The 24,886-nt window shown below is 47.1% G+C and overlaps 2 protein-coding genes across 2 annotated transcripts in view; both read right to left on the bottom strand.

Annotated features, from left to right (window-relative positions):
* Positions 1 to 2,340: 2,340 nt before the first annotated feature.
* Positions 2,341 to 12,776, bottom strand: LOC144129947 (glutamate receptor U1-like). The gene is made up of 8 exons (XM_077664003.1): positions 12,637 to 12,776; positions 11,796 to 11,886; positions 9,614 to 9,775; positions 8,362 to 8,521; positions 5,379 to 5,605; positions 4,399 to 4,688; positions 3,722 to 3,919; positions 2,341 to 2,398 (listed from the first exon to the last, which is right to left on the bottom strand). The coding sequence occupies exons 1-8, from the start codon at positions 12,774 to 12,776 to the stop codon at positions 2,341 to 2,343; spliced, it is 1,326 nt and encodes a 441-aa protein (XP_077520129.1).
* Positions 12,777 to 17,427: 4,651 nt separating this feature from the next.
* Positions 17,428 to 24,886, bottom strand: part of LOC144129946 (uncharacterized) — a 10,410-nt gene continuing 2,951 nt past the window's right edge. Inside the window, exons 3-7 of the mRNA XM_077664002.1 lie at positions 24,581 to 24,731; positions 23,515 to 23,763; positions 22,397 to 22,554; positions 21,625 to 21,782; positions 17,428 to 17,819 (exon numbers count right to left, since the gene is read on the bottom strand). Coding sequence (XP_077520128.1) covers positions 17,588 to 17,819; positions 21,625 to 21,782; positions 22,397 to 22,554; positions 23,515 to 23,763; positions 24,581 to 24,731 — 948 coding nt within the window. The 3' untranslated portion in view covers positions 17,428 to 17,587. The remainder of the gene's footprint in view (positions 17,820 to 21,624; positions 21,783 to 22,396; positions 22,555 to 23,514; positions 23,764 to 24,580; positions 24,732 to 24,886) is intronic.

Below are 24,886 nucleotides of genomic sequence, written 5' to 3'. Positions count from 1 at the left end.
CACGTGGCAAGATTGAGAGGGGACGTGACAATGAAAAGTGTTTTCGTTATTCATGCATGCGATATGTAACTAAACTTGGTGAAAATATGAAATTCCTACGCTAGTTTCAGTAATTCCTTTTATTTATAGCTATACCTGGTGCAGTTCTGGGTAATTATAATTAACACCGTCGTCAAGTCCCCCCAAGGTCTCAAATAATTGAGTAGATAGTGCGGCAGTTTTTTTATGCCAGCATGTACATAAAGCCCTGTTCTGTACGATGACGCGATTAGTTCTTTTTCTATATGACAGTACTTATGCATGCATAGTTACATGAAAGCGTTTCTTACAAGAAATAACTAACACAGTACTGCACGTGTAGGGAAAAAAAATCGATATTTATTACGCTCCTCAACGTCTCAGGAATAGTTTGCGACAAATCATTTGATTTTCATGCGAATTACGAAGGTGAGTGATCCAGTCGCAGAAAATGTGAGAGGTCACAAAACATACCTTAAAGTTTATGGCATCTTCGCTTTCGCTTTGGTCAGAGAAATGCGGCACTGAAATCAAATAATTTACCTCGCAATTTTGGACGACCACACTTCTAAAAAGCGTAATTTATAAATTTGTACTCAATATTTTGCTATAATTTTTCTTCACGAAACTAGACTTCAGGGCTAGGAAAGAAATAATTCTAGAAATAAAAAATTTTCACCAAATCGACCAGCTTAACAAGAGGACAAGTCGGCCTGGCTGGTGCGTGGTCATGCGGCTAAAAACAGCGCTAAGCGAGACAGGAGATCAGGGACACGACGCTGTCCCCACTTATCGCACAGCGCGACACGCATGCCTACAGATGATGAGCGCATGTCTGCTCCGACGAAAACACGCCAGCACTTTCCCTCACTATTGTCCCGAAGTAAAATCATTCCGGCTAGTGCAGAGTGTCAGAACTTGTTTTATTCAATGCCTAGCGCATAAATAAACGGCAGGAACGCTTTCTACATGTTTACTACTAACCATATATACAATACAGTGGCAAACTATTTCTCTTTATAGGCCGCACGTGGCCAACGCGAGCTCGTGTACTTCAACGAATTACCAAGTTGGAAGCATCGACCATTGCTATGATTCGCAGAAACTGGAAACGCGCCTACAAGCCTTGAAATCCCGCGCTCAACACCTATCCGCGACGCCACTCCCCGACCTTTTGCCTAACACGAGCTCGCTAGCGACTGCAGCGCCACCTCGTTTGTTTACAAACATGCAGGAGGTCCATAGCTCCGTACTTCCACCCTCAACCTATGCACCCTGTCTTCCCTCGGACTTCCCTCACCACCTCTGCCCTCCTTAAAACTCGCCTTCAAGAATTTTTCTTCTCGTATGCTTTCTGACCCTCACTTTGCCGAGTGAAGAGGATGAGGTTGAGGACGGCCTCGTGAGGGTGCCACTGCCACTTGTAAACAGAAATAAGTTATAAAACCACATGGAGGGACCACATACTTTGTATGCCATTGAGGAATACAGACAAAAGAAGCTTCACAGAATTCAGCGCGAACAGAAAAGGACGAAAAGAAAGATAAAGCACACGTACACGAGCGAATTTCTTCCTTTTTTTTTGTCGTCCTTGTCTCTTCGCGCTGAATTATAACTAGGTAGACACTGACTCGCCCAGTTCAGCGCCCTCTTGCAGACAAAAGATCTTTACTGGAAGAAAAAAATTCCGCAGTTATCGATCTCACTGAAACTGTAAATTCTATTTACGCTGTTATCCAGTGAGCTGCAAATTTATAAAAACAAGAACTGACTGTTAAGGTGTCCGCGAACAAGTCGCCCCAATTAATAATAATGAAATCGACAACGATGGAAGGCTCTCTGTTTATCCCGGTACCAAACATTTCTTTACTGCGGGATTCGAGTAAACGTGACGAACTCACGTTTGAAATCACTTGGTTTTATTTACCGGTGTGCGAGTTTCGAAGTACAGCGAGGCGTGTTGAGATGGAGCTTATAGGAATGTTTCCACCTGGCTCATTTCTTCGTGGCTGTCTTTTCAGTCAGGGAAAGAGCGACACAACTTTGTTTTTATTGCACGACAACCTCTGAATGTCGCCTAATAAATGCCGGGAGTGATGCACCAGCAGAGCGAGAAAGCCAACAAAGTTTTCAAGCAGAGTTTTACTCAGGAGTAGGCCCCAAATTCATTTTGCATTTCGACGACCTTTCTGCACTTTCAGGTAAAAGAAACTCAATTCCCGATATACTTCATCAAATATAAACATTAGGTCAGGCCTCGGGAGTATCAAAATTTCTGTTTTCTTCCATAATTTTTTATACGCAATAGAGCACAGTTTTTGCCTATTGTTGGCGCTCCTCGAGGCGTCGCGTCACGGTCAGCTTGCAGGTGCTTGTCGAGCTGCAGCCACAGAAGAATCTGAAGCGTATTCCCACGGCCTCCGCTTGACTCGTGTGCACCGTGTGTGGTGTGACCCCTGGTGTTGCTGGTATCGGTCATAAAGGATCGTCAATCAGTGCCGGACGGATGATGCCACTTCACGCAGTTCGTATCACGTTCCTGCATGCTTGATGGGGCGGCAGCAGGCACTGGGATGGCTCTCACCGCTCCAGGCCATGTGTCATAAAAAGGGCACGTTACATTCACGAGTTCAAACGACGTGTGCCCGTGCGTGCAGATGCGTGAATTTCTAGGCACTGGTTTAGGGTTTCACGCTCCCGAAGAGCGGAAGAGCCAAAATTACTCGCACTGAAGCACTGAAGAAAATCGAATTTCTCAGGACAAGGTTGTAATATAGCCATAATCGAGCACTAGCCATCAGTCTAGTAGCCACCAGCTAGTGGTACTGGTCAACTGCAGAATGTTGGCTACGGTCGTTAATAAGTTAATTAGAGCATTTTCGTTTACCAGCTAAAAATATTTGCCCAATTTTGTGGCGTCCGCTACTGCTGACAAAGAAGCCATCTAATACATATTTCCAAAATTTTATTTCTGAGTAGCCATGAAATTCGCCGCAAAAACACCCGGAATTATAACTGCTGCACCAGTTCTACGCATATACGGCCGCTGGTCCAGGCCCAAATTTACGTCCAGGAAAAGGACGGGGGTGGGTCGAAGATAACTTGATAGTCTATAGTGAAGTGAAGCGAAGTGAATAAACGTTTATTGAAGAGGATGGTGGCTGTAGGACATGCGGTAGGGCCCTCAGTCCATGGCTCCGGAGGCTTCTGATGACCTTTTGAAGAAGAGGAGGAGCGCTGCCTGGTCGTAGAGGAATGCGTTAATCAGCTTCATCCTCCACAGCTCCAGGGTCGCATTACGTGGCCCTATAGTGGTCAACCACTATAGTCTATAGAGGTGGACAAACGATATAGTGGTGGACGTTCGCTTGCGAACGGGAGCATGAGGACACTTGATGCCTTTGGGTATTGTGCCTCTGGACCCTCTGACTACTCTTCTAATGCTAATTTGAATGACAGTTTCTCCTGAACAGTCCAGTGACTCTCTACAGGCACCGGTGACGTTTAAAGCCTCATATCGAAGTTATATATAGAAGGCACCTCAACCATGACACCGTAGCACCGTTTCCTCGTCACGATGGTATGGTGCTATATTGATATGCATGTACAAGGCAGTGGCTATATATGCACGACCTCTTCGGGACAATGCGGGTTAACTGCCTACATGCAGCGGTGACCTGCAAAACGCGTATGCCCGACTAACAGTTCGACCACAAAGGCCACGGTGGCGAGCTGCAGCAGCATCAGCCAGAGAAAGAACAGAGGCTTCAGATCCTCCAAGAGGAGAGTGCGATGTTGCAGGTCAGATTTGTCACTCATGCGCAGCAGGCAGTCCTCACCCTTGGGGGAGATCTCCTGCCGGAAGCGCTCCAGAAGGCCGCTCTCCACAAACCACTTCAACCTGCGAGGAGAAGCAGAAGGGTTCGAGCTTTTTACTGCTTCTGGACCTGTCGGCGCGACCTGCAACTCGGCGATACGGACGATTTGGGTTGCTGTTCGCGCATACATTGTACAGAAGGAAGCTTATATACATATCTGAATGTACAGGGTCGTTCACTCCTTGCTTGAACACATGTGCGGCATGGCTGCGCTCTTAGGAGCGCCTGTGTGTCCGTTGCAGTTGTGCATCAAAGAGCAGCGGCAGACGACGAGAAGCACTAGCCCTAGGTCCTTCTACGCATGCGTCACTTTGCTTCAGTGCATGACGTATTAGACGCAATGGCCACCCGAAGGGCGCAGCCACGCCACTCGCGTGTTGAAGCTAGGAGTGGACGACCCTGTACAGCTCAGCATTATCAGGATATCTGCGGCTGCGATGCGAAACGATACAGTTGCCCATGCGACGACGAGGATATAAAGCGCACGTTGATATAAGTATACCTGACGTGGAACTCTTTCTTGAGCACCGAGTCGAAGTCTTGCCTGGAGTACCAGCCGATCATAAGCGAGGCGAGTGACTCCTCGCTGAAGTAGAAGTAACCGCGTCCTGCGAGGCGCGAGCACTGGCGCCCCACTTGGTCGTCGAGCGTCAGCCTCTCCTGCAGGATGACCAACTCCTGCTTCAGCACGCGGAGCATGTTGCTCTCCAGGAAGACGTTCGCCGGGAGCTCCTCGCCTCCCGTGCGCATGATCTGGCTGTAGACGGCGCGATACGATTCCAGCTCCGAGTACTGCGAAAGTAGAGCAAAGACTGTACACCTCCGGCGAAGGAGGGATGTTAACGCTGTACAAAGGAGGAATGTTCATTGACGAGTGCGCATTACCGTTCGTTCGTCGCCTGTTCTGGTCCTAGATATGTGCGGTAAACCCTCTACACTAGCCTCTCCATTGAGCGCTTGATGAATAGGTTTAGGTTAGAAATCCTCATGCCTTACGGTCTACTTCTGAGCAGTACAGTCCTGCATTTACGGCGCCTTTGAAGCTACCAAGGTCATCAAGAGTGGGGGCGATACTCCTCCTCGCCCTCTAGAGGTTTGGGCGTCGACAGTGTGCTAAATTCTTCTCTACACAGCTCAAAAGCATGCCATGTGTCCTGAGGACTTTTGACTAAACCTGTACTTTAAGTTTCTTGTTGTTCACTGCTCTTTTGTAATGATCTATGCCACTGTACTACTTGCATCCGTCTTTTTTCCTCTTATAAGCCATCTTTTTTTCCTCGCGAGAAGTTTGCGGTGGTTGCGTGAATCACACGCGAGAAGGAGCTTTTGAACTGACATACCACCGCCATGTGTGAGCTTTGCTTATTCTACGCTCTGTGATCCCTCAGAATCACCAACTAGGTTCTATCAGAGGTTGTTTCATGACCAGCACGGTACAGGTGCTACTTCGGTGGTTGTGCACACAGGTGTGCGAATCCATACCATGAGCAGGTCGGTGAAACCACTGTCGGCGAACAGCAGGATGCGCTTGTCGGGCGTGCGCAGCACGTCTTTCACAGTGCGGATGCGCGGCGCTTCGGTCTTCACCATCAGGCTGGCGCTCATGTTGGCCGTGAAGAAGTTCATCACGAAGAAGCCGCACACCAGCCACAGCCACAGCAGGCCGTGGAACGGGGCACTCTTCCTGCCAGGGTCACGGTGCGAGGACGCTGCGGGCAAAGGCGGCGCCCGAATGTTATGGTGGGCAGAGAATCTGACGAACAGGGTAATCCAGTAAACGTTAAACCAACTAGCTCAATAGCAAGTTGTCTTGAAGAATACAGTTCCGGTGTACCGTCCATCACGGTTTACCGGTGTACCGTCCATCACGCGCAAGCCTGCCCCGAATGCTGCGGCACATTCGCCACCACTTCCAGCTCGGACCGGGGATGGATTCACGGTTGGCTAATGACAGCACGTCCTGAACGGTACTCATTTGCATGCTCTCTTCATTATGGAAACAAACATGAACCTACATTTCTTAGCCGCTAGACACGTGATATAGTGAGCGCCATAGTACGACGCAAGGTGTCGCTACACCACCTATGATACAATAAATTTATTTATTTATTTATTTATTTATTTATTTATTTATTTATTTATGTATTTATTTATTTATTTATTTATTTATTTATCAAGAAACAGACAACAACAAAAGTATTACGGTCGCCGCGGTGGCTCGGTGGTTATGGCGCTCGGCTGCTGACCCGAAAGACGCGGGTTCGATCCCGGCCGCAGCGGTCGAAGTTCGATGCAGGCGAAATTGTAGACGCTCTTGTGCTGGGCGATGTCAGTGCGCGTTAAAAGAAGCCCAGCTGGTCGAAATTTTCAGATCCCTTTACTACGGCGTCCCTCATAGCCCGAGTCGCTTTGGGACGTTAAACCCTGTTAAACCGTAAACCATTACAGTGGGTACATTGTTGTATTATTTCAATGTTGCTGCAATCCTGGGCAATGCTTTCCTCAGAACACATGGCAAGATGCGGCTGCGCGTGCGCTGAGGTGTTGAAGGAAGTTTGGCGCATTTTTATCGTTGGGCTTCGAAAACACACTTCACCGTTACCATTTTTACTGCAACACACCCTCTCGCTCACTTCTCCGCATTACACAGTGGTGACGAGCGTGTTGTAGCGGCTTTCGGTGATCAATGCCTGGTGAGTAGACGACGAAAGCGGCACTGTCGTCTGTGTATTTTGGTAATGGGCTCGGTGGTAGCCATTTACGTGACCGGCGCTTCGCTCGTGGCAACAACAGCAGAAAATTGTTTTGTGACCATACGGGAATAGTGATAATGCCCTCACAGCCCGAGTCCAGATCTAAGCGTTTCGACGAGGGAACCCGCCTTCGGCAGGGAACTGCAGCCGGCTTCTCCACGGTTCATCTGGGCTCTGTTCTCCGAAGAAATGAAACCCTAGCACCCCTTACTCAAGATGCAAGCGTGCGACAGACGTACAGGACAAAGTTAGGGCTTGGGTTAAAGTTAGGGTTAATGTGTCTTATTACCCCTTACACTCTAAGCAGAAAGGAGTAGAGAAGGTGTAAAAATGCTCTAGAGAACTGCTTACTCCATTTTTTACCCCCATGCAGGCGTATTCGTGTTTAGAGTGCAGAGCCTTTGAGCTGCGATTCGTCTGGAGCGGGACCAAAATGAGACTCTCCAAGGCTAACCGCGCCGTGGCAGTGAAGAAGACGGGCTCCCATGTCAGAAACGCTGGAATCAGGCACCGTCACAGTGTTCATGTCACTCCTCGTTGCCACTCGTTTTCCCGCCGTTACAACTGGCTTTATAGCCTACACCGTGCCCCTTAATCGAATAACTGTTGATGGATCAGCTATTAGGTCAGAATTGCCCCTCCTCGCGGCCATGCCGGTCAGCAGTTTTAATTGTATTCGTCCTTCTTCACTGATGTTATACTAGAGAGTATAGCATCTTCATTTTTGTTGAATTTTTGCATAATGTCGCAGGTCACTTTAGCAAGGGCTCATCAAGGTGAAAATTGTTTCCTGCCCCGTCCATATCACTCGCAATAAATGTGTGTTTGTTTGACGTGAAGGAATCGGCATCTTTTTTATCTCATTATCAAATGTGATGTGAGGAAAAATAGATTTGAATTTGAAAAAATTGAAACCAGATTGAAAGTAGAATAAGTGTGCGCAAAACACCGCATAAATAAATCCCAGTGCGATGCCGTTCTGAATCACCCTGAAAGCAGTGGAAAGATTCATCGTCAAGGTCACACACTTCACTTCCCTTAAAAAAAATGCGTGTCGTTTAAGATTAACATGCTTCTGAACTGGCCTAGCTTGAAGTTTCGACGCTAACAGCGTTAAAGCACAATTGCACCACTTTTTGAGAATTCCGCGAAATTCACGGATTCAAATCGTTATAGACTTAGGTAAAGCATGCGAAGTTTTTTTTTTTGCGCTAGCTTTTGAAATAGTGACGTAATCGACGGTTGATTTTTAGGCTTCTTCTCAAAGCAGTGAAGTGCGAGGAAGTTTGGTGCGACGTCAGAGAAGGTAAGATTTCAAATTACTGCCGCCGTCAACCAAACCCTGCCGTGCCTCGTTTGATGCTGCCGAACAACTCTCGGCGGGCTATGCCTTCGGTGGCGTTGGTTTTTTTCCTTCAAACCAAGCGTTTATGCGTTGGAGATGTACATATACCTTCGATGACATAATCATGCGCCCCCCGCTCGGCGCTGTGTGCTGCGGAGAAGCTTGAAGGCCATCGCGATTTTAATTGGCGATTACGTCGCCATTTCAAATGCTAGCCCTTAATAAGCACTTCGCATGCTTTACCTGCAGGCTTCACACATTCGATCCGTTTAATCTCGTCGATTTCTTAAACATACACAGTTGCCCTTTAAGGATGAAGGGAAAAATGCCTGCGGGACAACTGACAACGAGGTGACGTGCACGGCACCTCTCTGCATGAGGCCCGAGAAGTAGAGAAAGAACATGTCGTTCCACTTGTTGAATCTCTCCAGACGTCCGGCAGGGGCGCGCCTCCGGTCCCCCACGGACAGCAGGCGTAGGCTGACGAACGTCAGTAGGATCATGTACACGAACAGCAGGACCCACATCTGCGCATAAAGTTCACGGCCGCCATCTTAGTTACTTGAGGTGAAGTATTTCTATGCAGAAGATAACCAGATGACTTCAACAGTCCGAAGGACAGAGAGTATAGATAACGAAAAGAAGGGATGTCAGAAGGGTCCAGGGCCGGTTTACTTCAGTACGTATGCACATGCGCGGAAAAGAGATAAAGGGACTTTAAGAAAGGAACAAAATATAAAAACAAAAAGCGTATAACGCACAGAAAAAATATACACATAGAGACTGTATGAGGTATTCGGTTTGGTTTATAGGGGTTTAACGTCGCAAAGCAACTCAGGCTATGAGAGACGCCGTAGTGAAGGGCTCCGGAAATTTCGACCCCCTGGGGTTCTTTAACGTGCACTAACATCACACAGTACACGGGCCTCTAGAATTTCGCCTCCATCGAAATTCGACCGCCGCGGCCGGGATCGAACCCGCGTCTTTCGGGCCGCCAGCCGAGCGCCATAACCACTCAGCCACCGCGGCGGCTGTATGAAGTGTTCGAGACCTGTCAATTTGGTCAGATGAGTGGGACCTGCTGTGATGAGGCGAGGTGGAGGACATCTAATTTTCTTTGTAGACATTCATTCATTCATTCATTCATTCATTCATTCATTCATTCATTCATTCATTCATTCATTCATTCATTCATTCATTCATTCATTCATTCATCTGTACTTGGTCAACTGCATGCCTTCTTCCAAAATGCTCCCAGCGTTTTCCCTATCCGCCGGTATCAAAGACAATATAGGTGTCAAACAGCCAGGCCACTAACCGACAATGATGCTTACCAGACTTACTTACCACTGGCCCAGTTTCACAAGAAATTGCTGCGAGACTTCCCTGTACGTTTGCACGCTTTCACAGACTACCTGCTAGCGCTTCAGGAACAAAACTCTCGAACCAATAATTCAAGTACATGACTTTAATCACGCATAGGGGCCAGTTGCAAGTTCGACAATGTTGCTAAAGTAATCACTGCCATAGTTGCTTGAGTTCTGTTAGTTAACGAACAAAAGGCTGCGTTCCTAGACACCACAAGCAAGCATTGCCACATAGACTCTCTGTATACTCGCCTGGATATCGAACGCCGACACCTTGGTGAATACTTCGGTGGTGAAAGGATGCTCGATGCCACACATGAAACTGAAGGAGTCGATCATGTAGATGTAGCCGTTCGTGAAATGTGCGGCCGTACCGGCCGTCACCACAAAGGGACCAACGGCAAGCTCGCTCTCCTGAATAACGACAGCGGAATTTTGCAAATTAAACAGAGTATTGGCACTCAGCTCATTGCAAGCGCAAATGGCACAAATGCAGAGAGAAAAATACGGCACTTGTCCGCGCATTCGCCCTGTCTTTGCCAGGATCGGAGACACACTAACTTCTAGTTATGGCTCCCGGTGATATCGTTTCCTTGCAGTGAACAACGCGCCTGATACCTCGATGTCTTACGCGGCAAGCCAGATGTGTACGTTATGTTGTTTCCAATCTGAATTAACCTGTGTGTTTATTTTCCCGTCCCACTCCTTCCTCCTTGGTTTCCGATATATATCGAGGCTCGTTCAGTGTCTATTCGCTTTTTCAGTTGATGGCCGGTTGTTCGCGCTGTCATTACGGTTGTGTCTTAAAGGGTCCAAGAAATAGTATTTACTGATGTTAGGAAAAGCGCACAAGCGATCGGTATTCCATCACTCGCTACCACACCGCGAAAATTTTAAAGCTACTTCAATAACACCAAAGATATCGGCTATTAAAAATGATTCTCCTCCTCACTTCCCTTCACTCTAAACAAAAGGAGTAAAAAGAGAGTAAAACTGTCCTCTAGCGCACACTCTTTTATAAAAGAGTGTGAGCTAGAGAACAGTTTACTCCCCTTTTTACTCCCCTATAGGTGTATTTGTGTTAAGAGTGCTCAACTCGTACATGCCGAACGGCAGCCGGTCAGAGGCGGCTAAGAACGCGCGATGAGGTGTCGCTATTTATTTATTTATTTATTTATTTATTTATTTATTTATTTATTTATTTATTTATTTATTTATTTATTTATTTATTTAACAAATACCGCAGGGCCGAAGCGGGCCCTAGCAAGAGGGATGAAAAGATTGCAGTAGTGTGATTATGAATTCATCGCAAGAACCGCACGAAACGTAACAGGCAAAATACAGTGAGACATGTTCAACACTACAAGAAAACATACACAGATACGAAACACGCCTATCGAATAAGACGCCAACAATTTGTCAACAGAATCGATGGACATGATCTTATCAGAAGGCAGCTTGTTCCACTCCTCAATAGTACACGGGTAAAAATAATACATAAAGACATTAATTGTTGCTTGATACGGAGTTTAAGAATGTGCATGATGATGTCTTGTTGAACGAGTTGTAAAGGGCGCAAGGTTAGGTTCTGAAATCATAACAAGTTTCTTGTTTTTCAGAAGAAAAATAGAAATTTTAGTCTCTGGATTTTTTTTAATGTTTGCAGTTGTGGAATGGAATTTTCTTTCATTAAAATGGAGGCAGAGTCAGACATGCAGATGTGCGAGCAGCAAATTTATAAAAATTGTAAAATTTAGAGTCCACGCAGTGCTTTCAAATACGACTCTAGTACTCACAAAGACCACCTTTACATTCTTGCTGATTTAGAATATTGTCACGTGGTGGTGGCAACCGTCCGTGGACAACGGACAAGAAGATCGGCGTAAAATTTAAACTCTTCATCGGGCGGACTTGGGCTCACCAAGAATTGAACAGCTCGGCGGCGGCGTTAGCAAAAGCCGTGCTAGGCGCTCGTTGAACAGAACTCGAGCCGCTCTAGGCCGAACCCAATTTAAAACTGGCAAGGAACAATTGAGATAAAGCACCAAAGCTAATACGCCAAAGCTAACACAACAGTCTAGAACAATGTTGTATAGCCGCCGCAGATGTCTGCCATCATTCGAGATAAGTCTAGCCGCAGCTCGCGTCACAAACAAAATGATAAAGCCGAGTGCCGATGGCTTTGAGTGGTAACAAACAAACAGTTCAAATATTAGCGGCGATATGACGATCAAAATCATTTTAGGGCCCCTTTAAGGCAGATTGTTGCTTAGGAATTGTTAAATGGCATGCGCTTTTATTTGTTTCCTCTCACCATCTTATAATTCGATGACGCAACGATTCTGTACTGTGGAGACAGGCACCGTATTGACTTCCGAATTACGGTGGAAAAAAAAAGCCAAATACACAGCATCCTGCCAGTAAATGAACTTACGTTTCTATACAAGTCTCCCAGCATGCCAGCCCAGGAGCCGTTCAGCATTCGATACCCCCACTGGTTGTCTGCGGGCATCTTGGTCACGTACCTTGAATTGAACATTCCAAGAGTCAGGACGAGGATTGTGTCAGGTGTTTTTTTTATTTGGCTGCAAACTGACGTGCAGGTACACTGTGTGATGGTTAGCAGTAGTGCATAGTACTATGCGCGTTGCCAGTGCACCGTCACTGCAGAAAAACCATAAGCGCAATTATGTGGAGCTTATTTTGGTTTAGATAAAACTGTGCCGAGCTTCTGGCGCAGCCACCTTGGCGTTCAGCTTGCAGCGGGCTGGTCCGAGCCGTTACAACGAAACAGTCACAGATTAGGAACCAGGGGGCTGGAGACATTACTTCGGAAGGAGACATTACTGAGATAGCTGCTAATAGTAGTTGTTAATGTCCCCAAATACCGAGACCTTTCAAGAAATGACAAGGCGATTTATTCAACTTTCATAATATTTCAGACTTTTATGTCACCTACGGCAGTCAGGGGCGGCGAAGCTTATGGCTGTTTAGAAGCTTCACAGTGCCTTCCGTAGATGATGCCAGGGCTCTTTGGCAGCACGTAAGCACCTCCTGGCTTCCCGAATCTAGCCGCGGGGAACTGTGGGATCTTGAAGCGGAGTCGTTTTGCTAAAAACATCTCCCTGGCCATATTGCCGCTTGCCGTCAACAAACATCTTTTTGGAGCAACTGGACGAAGATAACTTATAGGGTGCTATAGGAGCCAGCCTTTTATTCACCGACTGTGGACTCGTGGCGTCCACGCGCATGCGTAAATGCATATCGCCACTCACTTGAGGCCCATGGACTCGGTCATATTTCCCATGAGCGCTCCTGAGATTCCCCACAGGCGGTCTTGTCCGTTCTCGTCCTTCACGTAGATCACGTACGGGGCCCACTGCGGCGCCAGCCATTCGGTGTACGACAAGGGCATGTATCAAGTTTATCAGATTAGTTTTTACAAGTGCGGTTGTTTCCAGTATAATGAGCTCGTTTGTTAATTAAATATAATAACAATGTTGTGGCTTGTTGGGGCAAGTATTGCATTTGAAGACTCGTAGGTTAACCTAAAAACGCCCAATCAAGTGTTTTGGAATTTCCGACCTCTAGTCACAGCCATTTTTTTTAAAGCTTGAAATACGAGAAGCGCACATTTGCAAGAGCCGGCTGACTTACGTGCGTCGCGATTGCAGCGCTCCGTTCTAGAGTATGAAGAATGATGTAAGCGGTGTAGCAGAGCCGTTTTAATTAGTTTACAGCGGCTTGAGTGGAAGTCAGGTTTGGTCTAGTTGATCAGAAAGAAAAACAGCATGAAAAGCAGGAGGATTCAGGGCTATAGCATGGACAAGCCCAGACCTCAGCTGCGCCCTCTCGTTCCTTGAATCGGTTATATTTAGTGCGCTATGGTTATCTCTCAGTCGAACGAAGGAACCTTCTTTTGTATATTTGTCTGATTTAATCGTTTGTACCACTAGGCACGCGAGTGCTACTTTCGTCAAAAGCACTATCAGCGTACGACTGAGGACTCTTAAATTGCTTGCTAAAGTCGGCAGAACTTAGCACGTAATAGCTTTCCAGATGATAGGTAGTAAGTACATATCACTTATCTGTAAACTGTACGGCTTAGCGGTGGCACGAAAAGCGAATACCGACTAGCCCGTCCCGAAAGTTTCTGCTAATGCTGCTTACAGACGTACCTGTTCGCCATGCTCTATTTTAGCATCACCGCACGAGGCACCTCATTGTCGGTATTTGCCGCAATAGTAATACTATGCGCTGTCAAGCAGAAGAACTTAAACTCACCTGTGTCGACGTGAAGCGCACCGTGTAGTTGGCGTAGCGTTGTCGGTAGAGGGGCCACGTGCTTGGCTGCGACGCGAGTTGCCCACAGAGATAAATGTAAGCGGATATATGTTACTCAGAATTTACTGAGACCTGCATTTATGTGAATGCAGCAACAGTAACAAGCTGCGCATGCGCAGTTGATTATAAAACATTTTTTTCTCTGATATATATGACAGTATTATACATATCCCTGACCTGCATTTTTCTTCCCTCCAGCGTCTGTGTTTGCGTCACTGTCCACAAAACCTGCAGGTCCGTCTAATCTCTGCACCGCGTCAGCAGTGCTGCATTTACAATTAAACAATTTGCGATTATTTAGGTTCTTTGCTGCTTGCTGTGCTAAAAACCTTTTAGTTAAGTTTATTCGAGTACTGAAGTGTTTTCGCAAGTATGCAATCCGGCCAATAAGAGTTCTAATGCTCTGAAATCTTGGCGGTCTTAATCGGCGCACGCCTCACCAGACACGTAGAAGTTATGCTCACCATCTTGTTTCAGCGCCGAACTCACAATAGTAGTCTCACTTGCCGCAAATTCTTATATGGCGTGCGTCACATTGAGCAGAAAAAAAAGGACATCTCCTTTTTCACGTGTCCTAAGAGCCCGTTAGAAACGTGAGCTGAATTCGCGCAAACCACTTACTATACGTGATCCTATTCGGCTCGTTTGTAACATGAACTGCGCACAGTGAACCCGCCGTTCTGATTTCTTCAAACTTGACTTATATCTGCTGTACCTTTCAATTTTTAGCGCAGATGGATACACACGTGTCAAAAACGACTGAGCTCCGCTGTCCAAATTGTGGACACGTGGCTGCAATCAACCGCGAAAAGCGAAAAACTGGTCATGCTAATCAATGATCATCCGCTCTTCGATTGAGATGTCGCTTGCTTTGAACGAACGAATGCGTTCGTTGTCAACTGAATATATTGCTTAGTATTCAAAGCACGTTAGTTAGCTTGGAAGGGAAGACCGGGTATTTCTTTTTAAAGGAACAAAGCACGTGCAGCTTGAGACTTAAGACGAATGAGTTGATTTCCTCCTTTTGCACTAGTGCTACCAGCGAGCGCGGTTCGGTGCCGTCAACGGGTCTTGATGGAACTAAGCCTTTAAAAAGTTCGTGAAAAAGCGAGCTCTGCACTCCGTACTGCTTGCGGTTCTTCCTTCTTCTATTGGCGATTATCATAAAACTGACGCCACGCTGCGGCACTGCCGCGAACTATGGTCTACAAAGGATCGGTGGATCGGTTGGCGTGAAACCACGTCACTCAGGTGGTTCGCCGGAACGTTAAGACTTTTTTCTTATTCAAAATTTTTCTGTACAATATATTTTAGGTTTCCAAGATACCCAGATAAGATGCACTGAGTGTCACAGTGCGAGTTTTATACTGCCGGCAGTACTCAAATAAAATTGAGACAGGTGGGTTCCACGAGCGGGAACGCTTGCAGGATCATGACCGAGCAGTTGATATCAGGAAACTGAGCCTGTATTTTTAAACAGTTTTTCTGCCCGGTCTAGTAGGTCTTATGTAAACAAGGGACTCTACTTTTTGACTAACACCTCTGAGTGTGAAGGCTAACAGGTGCATTTCAAGCACGGATAGTTTTGCGCATGACTGTTTCTATAATGGCAGGCCTTATTAATACATGCATGTATGATTATATGGTGTTTTGCTTTTACGTAGGCGGAGGATGATATAAAGACTTCATTCGAATTCCATTTCACAGTTTCTTTTTTGCACTTCGCTAATACCATATGCCCTCTCTGTCACTGGAATATGCCAAGCGCACCTCACGCACAACTTTAGACCTATGAAAGAAGAAAAAGCCAAAGTTAAGATTTGGAAGAAATTGTCACAGTGAATTGCATTTTAATGTTATGCAAAAATATGAAAATCTAATACAAAATAGCTTCAGCCTTGTTGCTTTCAGCAACACACCATTTCCAGCCAGTTTTATTCTCTGAGAGGATTTGCTCGCAATCCAATCAACATGGTAAACTTTTGAAAGACAGCGTCATTTTAAATACTTAAGTGTTGCTCTTACAAAAAACTTGAGAACGATCGGTGCAAAAAAAAAAAAATTGCCACCGCATTGGCTCAGTGGTTATGGCGCTCGGCTGCTGACCCAAAAGACGCTGGTTCGATCCCGGCCGCGGCAGTAGACTTTAGATGGAGGCGAAGTTCTAGAGGCCCGTGTACTGTGCGATGTCAGTGCGCGTTAAAGAACCTCAGGTGGTCTAAATTATCCGGAGCCCTCTACTACGATATCCCTCATAGCCTTAGTCGCTTTGGGACGTTAAAAACCCATAAACCTGTACTTAAACAACAGACGATTTTCTTTAACCACGTCTTTGGGCGCATGGCGCGCAATGACGTGATGTGTGTTTTTTTTTTTAAAGAACGCGTTAGTATCTGTAACATTGCCTCACCTTGTTCGGGAGTGAACATCATAGCCTGGCACTTGTAACAGAAAAATGCTTAGAGCGTTCATTATTATTGCTGTCATTCCCCTTGAGCACTCGAAGCAATCCGTTCTGGAAGATTCACGTTGCACACAACGACGGCACGAAAGCTGTGCTATCTTCGTGTTTTCTTCGATGCAGGCGCAAAGAGATTAAAACAACTCCCGTGCAGTGTGATCCAGTGTGGTCACCAGTTGTCAAAAGGCTGAGCTTTTGCTAAAAGCGCCTCGAGTACTGCAAGTGACTTCATCTTCAATATAAAGACTAGCTTTAACCGCGCGTCACCTAATGTTATCTACATGCTTCAATGCTGCCCCTGTGCGAAGTAATGCATCGAAAGAACCGGACATACAATGAGCGTGAGACTACGTAAATGGCTATCGTGGCGACACAGGAAAGAACATCTAATGGTTAAAGTATGTCAGCTTTTTCGCAGACCAGTTCGCTTGATGACAAGGACATATCTGACGACCTCTGTTATCTCTCACAGCTGTGACGGAGGACAGTGATGAGGCAGTTTTCTTTAACTTAGGCTATGTCCATTAACGTCGGTCGTGCCCAGAGAACAAACACTTTAGCATACATTTTAGAATGCAATACTGTTTTTTCCTGAGTCTTTAATGCCGTCGTCTTCACAGCTGGTATGGTTTTTGCTGCATTGCGCTCATAAGTGTGTTTACACATTTATCTGCCATGAATTCTGCATGATTTGAAGTGCAACAGAGCGTAAGTTCATGCACTCAAGTGTACTGATCTGGATTGTGCTTGTATTGAACTTTGCTGAAATTGTGTTTGCAGGTACAAAAATATGGTGTACATGCATTGTTGCCTTGTACGGGCATCTTTTCCAGCCTGATGGCTACCAGCTCTTTGTCACAAATAAAACAACACTGATACTGTTACCACTTCTACAATGCAACGCTACGAAGTGGTTAGGCTAGTATACGCATCGCGCTATCACGAAGACCAGAAGACCGCAGAATTATCGAATGTATTGGGCAGAATAAAGGAGCTGTTGGGCAATAACCCTGCACAAAATCGCCCCCTGGAACTTGTACGCAAATTCGTTAACTCAGGGCAAAGAGAAATCAGAGCCCCAACGAAGAGAAGTCAGTACTGTCAGATACTCCTGCTGTATGCCCAGCTGGAAACTAAACAGTTTTAGCCGGAAGCTAGACAGCACGGGTTAGTTCTCGACCAGTGTTTACAACTGAACTTTCTTGTCCCTCCCACCACCAGCGACGTTAAGACAGCGACGGTAAAATCTTTATTAGCAGAAGGAAATGACATGGTTACAGTTTGGAAGAAGCCATAGGGGTGGAAAGAAGTAGTATAGGGGCTAAGTGTTGAGAACAAGGCTGATCGCGCGTACGTAGTGAAGAACTCTTTAGAAGAGTTTCTTCTGCACGCCTGGTCCGCTAGACAGTCCCTCCTAGCACTCAGCCGCAGCACTTCTCGAAGGCGGCACCCAGGCACTCGAGCAGGAAGGCGGCAAACGCGAACTGGAGCAGCAGCGTGTAGAGGACAAACACGGACTCGAGGTCCTCGAAGTGCAGCATTCGGCCGTCGATGCCGCTCTTGTCGCCTCGCCGCAGCCAGCACTCGTTGGGACCTGGGGACACGTCGCGCATGAAGAAGTCCACAAGGCCCGTGTCCACCAGCCAACGCACCCTGTGCGGGTAGTAACGCAAAGCGGTCATCGCAGTGCGCATGCATATATACAGTATATACAGCGTCCTGAGAAGGCGCTTGGGGGCTAGTACAACTGCCCCACCCGCGAACTAGTCGCATGTGGCAAAGCGAGGAGTCGCGGCATCATTTTCATTCATGGCACTTCAAGACATTCCTTCGTGGCACACAATAACAAAAGCAGATTGGACCACTTTGTCCTTCTTTATCACTCACTCGCGGCACGGGCCTCTGCGAGGTTTAGTACCCCAGTTAAGCGTTCACAAGCAGGAACGCCGTATAATAAAACATTACTTCATTCCGGACTAAAGTATAGGTAACAAATCGGCCTCCCCTACTGAAAGCTTCCATAAGGCGAGTCCCATAATTCCATGTATTTCCATATGGATTATATGGAGTCAGTATAGAGTGCATGGAGTCGGTATGGACATTGTGGACAGCGCGTGGACTCTATATGACGTCATGCACCTTTTGTGGAAGTTAAATAGAAATTGTTATGGAGAGCATATGGACTACATTCAAGAACGTATGGATGTCCATATATTTTTCCACATCATATGGACTTCATACTCCCATAATTCCATTCATATTTGAACATCGCAATAAAACAACGGGACACAACGAAGAAAGGACACCACAAGCGCTGACTCGCAACTAGGTTTTTAATTCACGTCAAAGCATCTTAAATACTATGAACGCCAAAAGGCGTTCTTAATTTAAGATATTTTGACGTGAATTAAAAACCTAGTTGCGAGTCAGCGCTTGTGATTTAAGATGCTTTGACGTGAATTAAAAACCTAGTTGCGAGTCAGCGCTTGTGATTTAAGATGCTTTGACGTGAATTAGAAACCTAGTTGCGAGTCAGCGCTTGTGATTTAAGATGCTTTGACGTGAATTAAAAACCTAGTTGCGAGTCAGGGCTTGTGGTGTCCTTTCTTCGTTGTGTCCCATTGTTTTATTGCACTGTTCAAATATGAATCAATACCAACTCGCCCAGTTCGCAGCTTTAATCCCATAATTCCATACAAGCGACTCGTATGGAACGCTTCAGTAGGGATGTTCTTTGCAAGACGTCCTGGTTAGTTTAACTGGTGCAGCGGTCGCCCCGGCCTGACGTCAATGCCGAGTGAAATTGGCCATACCGAGTTGTAATGCTACTATACCGAGTCGTAATTTTCCTCGTCCACGAAAATATCAGAAAGCTGGACGAGAATTTCCTTGGTAGCCGTGGATGGCTGTGCTTGTTTGAACATTAATGGGAATTGTTGCCTCATGCAAAGTTTGCTACGCCATAGAAAAAGGAGGACGTTGAAATTGCGATTGTTCAGAGAAGCTGCCCTCGCATTTATTTTCAGAGCACTAGGCCTGAATCGCGAACGCCGTTTCTTAGACAGGAGTTTTATACGTTCCTTCTTCAGCATGCCATACGGCATCTTGTACACGTACAATGTTAGACACTACCCTTTACGAATACGTAGTACCTGCGACGAGATACTGATTGCTTCCATGAGGAGAACAAAATAGTATTGATAAAATGTGCTAAAGCACCACAACCTTGTACTATCACGCCACAATGAATGGCCAATGCTTGAAAGCGAGGAACTGAAAAGACCAGTTTCGAAATAATTTAACGCGATAGCGTTAAAGGCCTCGTTATGCAGAAAATCCTGGGTCGGCATTGTTAGCAAAAAAAAAAATCACGGGCATGGCTATGGCAGGTGGTGCCCAGAGAGCAACCTAGGAGGCAGGTGGGACTCCTAGGTCACGCGACATTGCGGCGTCATCACAACCTGCTCACCGGATAGTGAGCAAACTGTCCACCGTGGGAGGTGGCAGTTAAATTAACGACTGGCCGCTCGGGAAGAGCAACCTGTGTCGCCCAAGCCCCACCGCTGGGAGCATCTGTCATCCCAGGGCAGTGGCGCATCGCTTAACCCCTGCACCACTGCCCCGGGATGGGTATGAGGACACCCAGGGTTCTATGAATGTAAAGTAGAGAATGACCAATTCAGCATATGTGGGCATTAACCCACTAACGCTATCGCGTCATACCCTTAAGGCGGAGTTTAAGTGTTCCCTCCAATTTTTTACATACATCATCCAATGTTTTTATCCTATTATCATTGTTGTTTTCTTTTTGTCGTTTGTTGTTGTTTTAACGCGACAGCGTTAATGAGCACGTGTCGCAGAAGAGCCGCTGTCGGCGTTGTTGGTGTAGTTGGCGTTGTTGGAGTTGTAGGTGTTGTAACACGATCAACCTCCAAATAAAAAAAAATGGTACGGCGAACCGAACCCAGGCCTTTCAGAGTGCGAGGCGAGCACGCGCAGACCACGCTACGAAGTGTCGTTGGTTCGAACTGAATAAAGAATGGACCTAGTGAATGCGTTGTGGCCTTTGACTTCGTGAAGTGTCGTTGTGTACAGATGATGCATGAGTAATAAATAGCCTGGTAGCGCTGCAACATGCTGTCGCGTTCCACTCGCAAACGCGAAGGTTAAGCGTCCTTCAATTTTTTTTTCATTCTGCCACCTACTTTGTGACTTCGTGTTTATTCTCCTCGCCTTTACTCCGGTTGATTGTTAGTTTCCGTTCTTGTTTTTTTTTTTTTTTTGGGGGGGGGGGGCGGTGATGACATGAATCTGCTAGTGAAATGCTAGTTGAGTGCCCTGTTGTTTAATCTGGCTTCCTGCAATGATGCGATTTTGTTTTGTTTTGTGCTTTGTTTGCTCCCCCCCCCCCCCCCAAAGAAAAAAGGAGAAGGAAAATACGATCCCTGTGCGCTACCTTTATCAGAGTTTGTGCGAATGACAAACGTGGCGGCGGGCTTCGGTTCCTCGATCGCTTATATAGCAGGTGCTTTCGCTCCCGAATCAACAGTTGGAAGTCTGCGCCCGTGATGTCGTTTTCGTTTGCATCTCTCCTGTCCCGTGCTATTTGCGCAATCCTACCTTTTCTTGAAATGAACCAACTATCCCTCAAGAACGTTCTACTACATGTCAGAAAACATTTCCGTGAAATTTAGAAATTTCCACGGAGAACAGTGTTCCCCAAACCTCTATTTAGAACACTGTTCAGTCAATATTCTTGTATGGAACGCAGGCTTCTTGGACGGTTTGAGCATAGCGAATCACGAAGGAGCAGCTAATTTTTTTTTTGTTCCACCGCAGTCTAGCTTTTAAGAGTCTGAAGTCAGCGGGTCGAGTCAAGCGTCAGGATGAGCAAGGTCATCAGAACTCGACGACTGCGCTTCTGTATCAACTCGGCACTAGCGAGACAAGCCAGTCATGGCGTGCCCTGGGAACCGCGATGGCACGACTAGTTCGCCGGTTCCATCTGCTCTCCTCAGCAGGTAACTCTATTCCAAAAAGTCAAGGAGAATAGCTGAAATCTAATGGAAATTGAAGAGAAAATATTAAGTGAAATGAAAGTGCCATTTGCGGGGTGGCCTGGAGGGCCAACCTATAGATACATGCAACTGACCCGCCATGACATGAGCCCGACAGGCAAGTTTCAACCCGACAAGCCGACTCGATGCGACTTTGTTGGATTCATGTAAATGCCCAGCAATTTGTGCTCGGCTGGAATGCGTCCAGCACGTTTAGCAGACGAGCCGTGTTGTCGAATTCAGCTTTAAGGCGTCTCCGGTGTTGCGCTACCGCAACGAGTCGCATCGCGCAATGTTTAGATGGACCGTTCGTCGCCCACACTGGCACCATGTGGGGCTCGTTCCTTCTGCCGCCTCTAGCTTGGCAGGACGTCTTTTGGGTGTGGCGATTCCCCGCCTACCTGTCGTTCATCTCTCGGTGGATTATGGGGTCGAAGTCCTTGCGGGCCACCCAGGCGAACACCAGCGTCCCCAGCGACTCCTCGCTGAAGTAGAAGAAGCCCTGGCCCATGTAGGCTGGACAGTTGCGCCTAACCTGGTCCTCTAGCGTGCCTTTCTCCTGCGGAGACGGTGCCCCGTAATGGCGCCCGTCGTTCACAGACATAAGCACGCTGCTGCCTTGCGTCTTGTCGACTCTGAGGGCAGGCGGTGAGCTATGAGGGTGGATCGAAGACTAGCTTTTGTTTCTATCATTCTGAAACATCAAACGCCTCACGATTGCTTTTTTTTTCGAAATATGTACAGTTGTGGGCAAAAGTACAAGCTCCCTCCCCACTGAGCCGGTCTCGACAGCAGGAGTGCTTCGTCAGGTGGCGCCCCCATGCAGACCGGCGAGCAAGAGGGTAGAAGGAGGGGGAAAGGGGGCTCTTAATTTTGCTCACGACTGTACGTATGTTTAAATTATTGCACTCTGACAATCAATTCTGCAATCAAATCACGCAGCTTAGCGCCACTAAGAAGTACATTTGTGCGATTCTAGTTTGCGACGGTCTTCGTAACACATATTCTTGGAGCGCGTTTTTTCTTTTTATTTTCGCCCAAGATATCTGCAATCGACAGAAGAAAGAAAATAGGTTTTTTTTATTACTTGCAATTAAAAGACGGTAGTTTTGCCGTGCTCTTTTTTTCCTTCTCTTAACGTGCAGACTGCGGGCAGGGGAGCCGCCCACTCACCTCCTGCAGCATGACTGCCTTCCGCTCGAGCACGTCGCGGAAGTTGCTCTCCGTGTAGATCTCGGTCGGGTGCAGCTCGCCTCCCGTGCGCCGCACCTGGTCGTACACGGCCAGGTACGACTCATGGCCCATGTACTGCGCCGCGAGGAACGCGAGACCTGTTACGCGAGGCTAGTGACTGCGCACTTGTTTATATAACGGTGTCAACATGAAAGGAGACACGTTGTGAGCATTTAGCCCATGTTTTCTTCCTTAGCGTTGGTGAGAAGCATGCTGATTGTTTTCCTCTCGACGACTAATACGCATTGCGCATTTTCAACTTCAATCCAGAAATTACAGCACTATTTGTCCTTGCATGCAAATTGAGTGTTACTTTTCATAGTTGAGAACAACTCAGTGGATTAAAAAGGCAGGGTGAAGACAGATGGACAACAATCGCGGGCGCTTCATCTTCGTCCTGTTTTTTTTTTTTATTGCGCGGAATTGTTTCTAGCCATGATAAACCAACTCGCCAAGCAGCATGCTTCCCTGAACTGAGGTTTTCATGTTGCATCTACATGTGCACAGCCGGTCACGCGAAGCTAAATGGCACGCCATTCAAATGCGCCCAAAACTACGGAAACGAGACAACTATAGTCCAGCACAGGCTACGCGCGTTGACGAATCAGCTGCGCAAGACCTCCGCCGCTGGCGCTTCGTCAAAGGTCAAAGATCGAGGCTTCACGCATACCTCGAGTTTTTCACCTTTGCTCGTGAAGTAGTGTTTTCACTCTAAAATAAAGTAGGGTAGAATAACAAATGAATCGCTACATTATACCGTCCCAGGGGCTGGATGTTGTAAGGATTCTTTTATCGTGCCGTTCGTTGCCTCTTTGCCGTTGGTCAGCCCGCGTTTGAAAATGAGCTCATCAATAGACATTGCTTGCCGACTGTCAGCTCTGACGTCAAAAGCCGAATCGGTCTGTGACGTCATAAAGGGGCAAACGAATGAAATGGGACGTCAATCGTTGCGAAATACAGCCCCAGGACTCTTAGCAGCGGACTAAGTTTTGCGTTAAAGACGTTCTCTTCTCTACTGACTGAAATGCAAGGCGTGTCGCGAACTGTACGTATTTTACGAATGTCGGAATGGCGAGGAGTGACCAGGAAGAGCTCGGTGAAGCCCGCGCCTCCGAAGAGCAGGATGCGGGTGCTGGGGTCTCTCAGCACGTCGGCCGTGGTGCGGATGCGCGGCGCCTCGATCTTGACGAGCAGGTCGGCGCGCATGCTGGCCGTGAAGAAGTTCATGGCGAAGAAGCCGCACACCAGCCACAGGCAGTGCAGGCCGTGGAAGGCCGGCCCGCCCCCCACGTGCTCCACCGGCGAGTCTGCAGCGAAGCACGGGCGCTCGTCACAATAAGTGAAACAAGAACCGGATAGAGGGCAACTGAGAGGTTGTTAGACTAACTTAATTGCTTTACCTGTGATATTGTCGTGTTAAAAATTACTTTGTGTAACTTTTCATGCCGATTTACCGAGTTTTATATTCCACCTATATAAGACCATATGAGCCTTTAAAGGGGCACTGTGGTGCAGATCAAGCGTGTGGTTTTTATTCTGCGCAGCATTTCACATGGCGATGTTATAACGCCCAGAGAGATTTCCGAAGTCGTAATATTAAATATTTGAATATGCTCCAGAAATGCTTGCTTCATGCCGATGGTGTCGAAACGTAGTGGCGATTTTCGGTGGCGGCTACTAGGTGGCAGCCGGATTAGAAGTGACGACTGAGCGGTGGGACGAACTGCTGTCCAGCTCCGACCCTAAACTTCAGCAGGAGTTGACCGACAGGCCTAGAGACTCTAGGCTGCGGGGTCCAATGGACTTCGGCAATAGGGGGACCAACAAACAATTTTAGTTCCATTTAAAATGTTTTAATCATCATCATGGACCGTGCCTTTTTTGATCGATTGGGCGCTTTTTTATTTTTTCTTTATTATTTGTCAGACAATACATAGGTACCACCCTCGAGGACCAAACGCGGAGACTAGTAACTGGTCTCTCAGCATACACTTCTAACATGCAAGAGTGGCTTCGCCGTACAAGTTTCTATCTCCCTCCAAGGTACGCCGTGTTACAATCAACGCGTTTATGCCTACCATAAGCACTGCAGCAAGTGAACGCGATGCACTGAAAGATACGTACGCTTCTGCATTGTGCCGGCGAAGTAGATGAAGAAGACGTCTCCGTACGTCCGCAGGAAGCTGGCCTTGAAGCGCCGCACGCCAGACAGCCTGACCAGCTTCACGCTCAGGTAGCTCAGCAGCAAGAGGGACAGGCCCACCAGCACCCACAGCTGAAGAGAGAGAAGAGACAGAGAGAAAAAGAGCGATTGTTCCCTTTCTCCATTCAGATGAAGGCCATGTGATGTTTATGGCGCTGCTTGGGCAGCATCATAAACTCTGACCATGCGCTGCCCACAAGGCCTACAATGTCAAAACCAAGCATTTT

Source organism: Amblyomma americanum, chromosome 4 (genome assembly GCF_052857255.1).
Source record: "Amblyomma americanum isolate KBUSLIRL-KWMA chromosome 4, ASM5285725v1, whole genome shotgun sequence".
NCBI lineage: Eukaryota > Metazoa > Arthropoda > Arachnida > Ixodida > Ixodidae > Amblyomma > Amblyomma americanum.
This window is presented reverse-complemented; position numbering and strand designations above follow the sequence as displayed.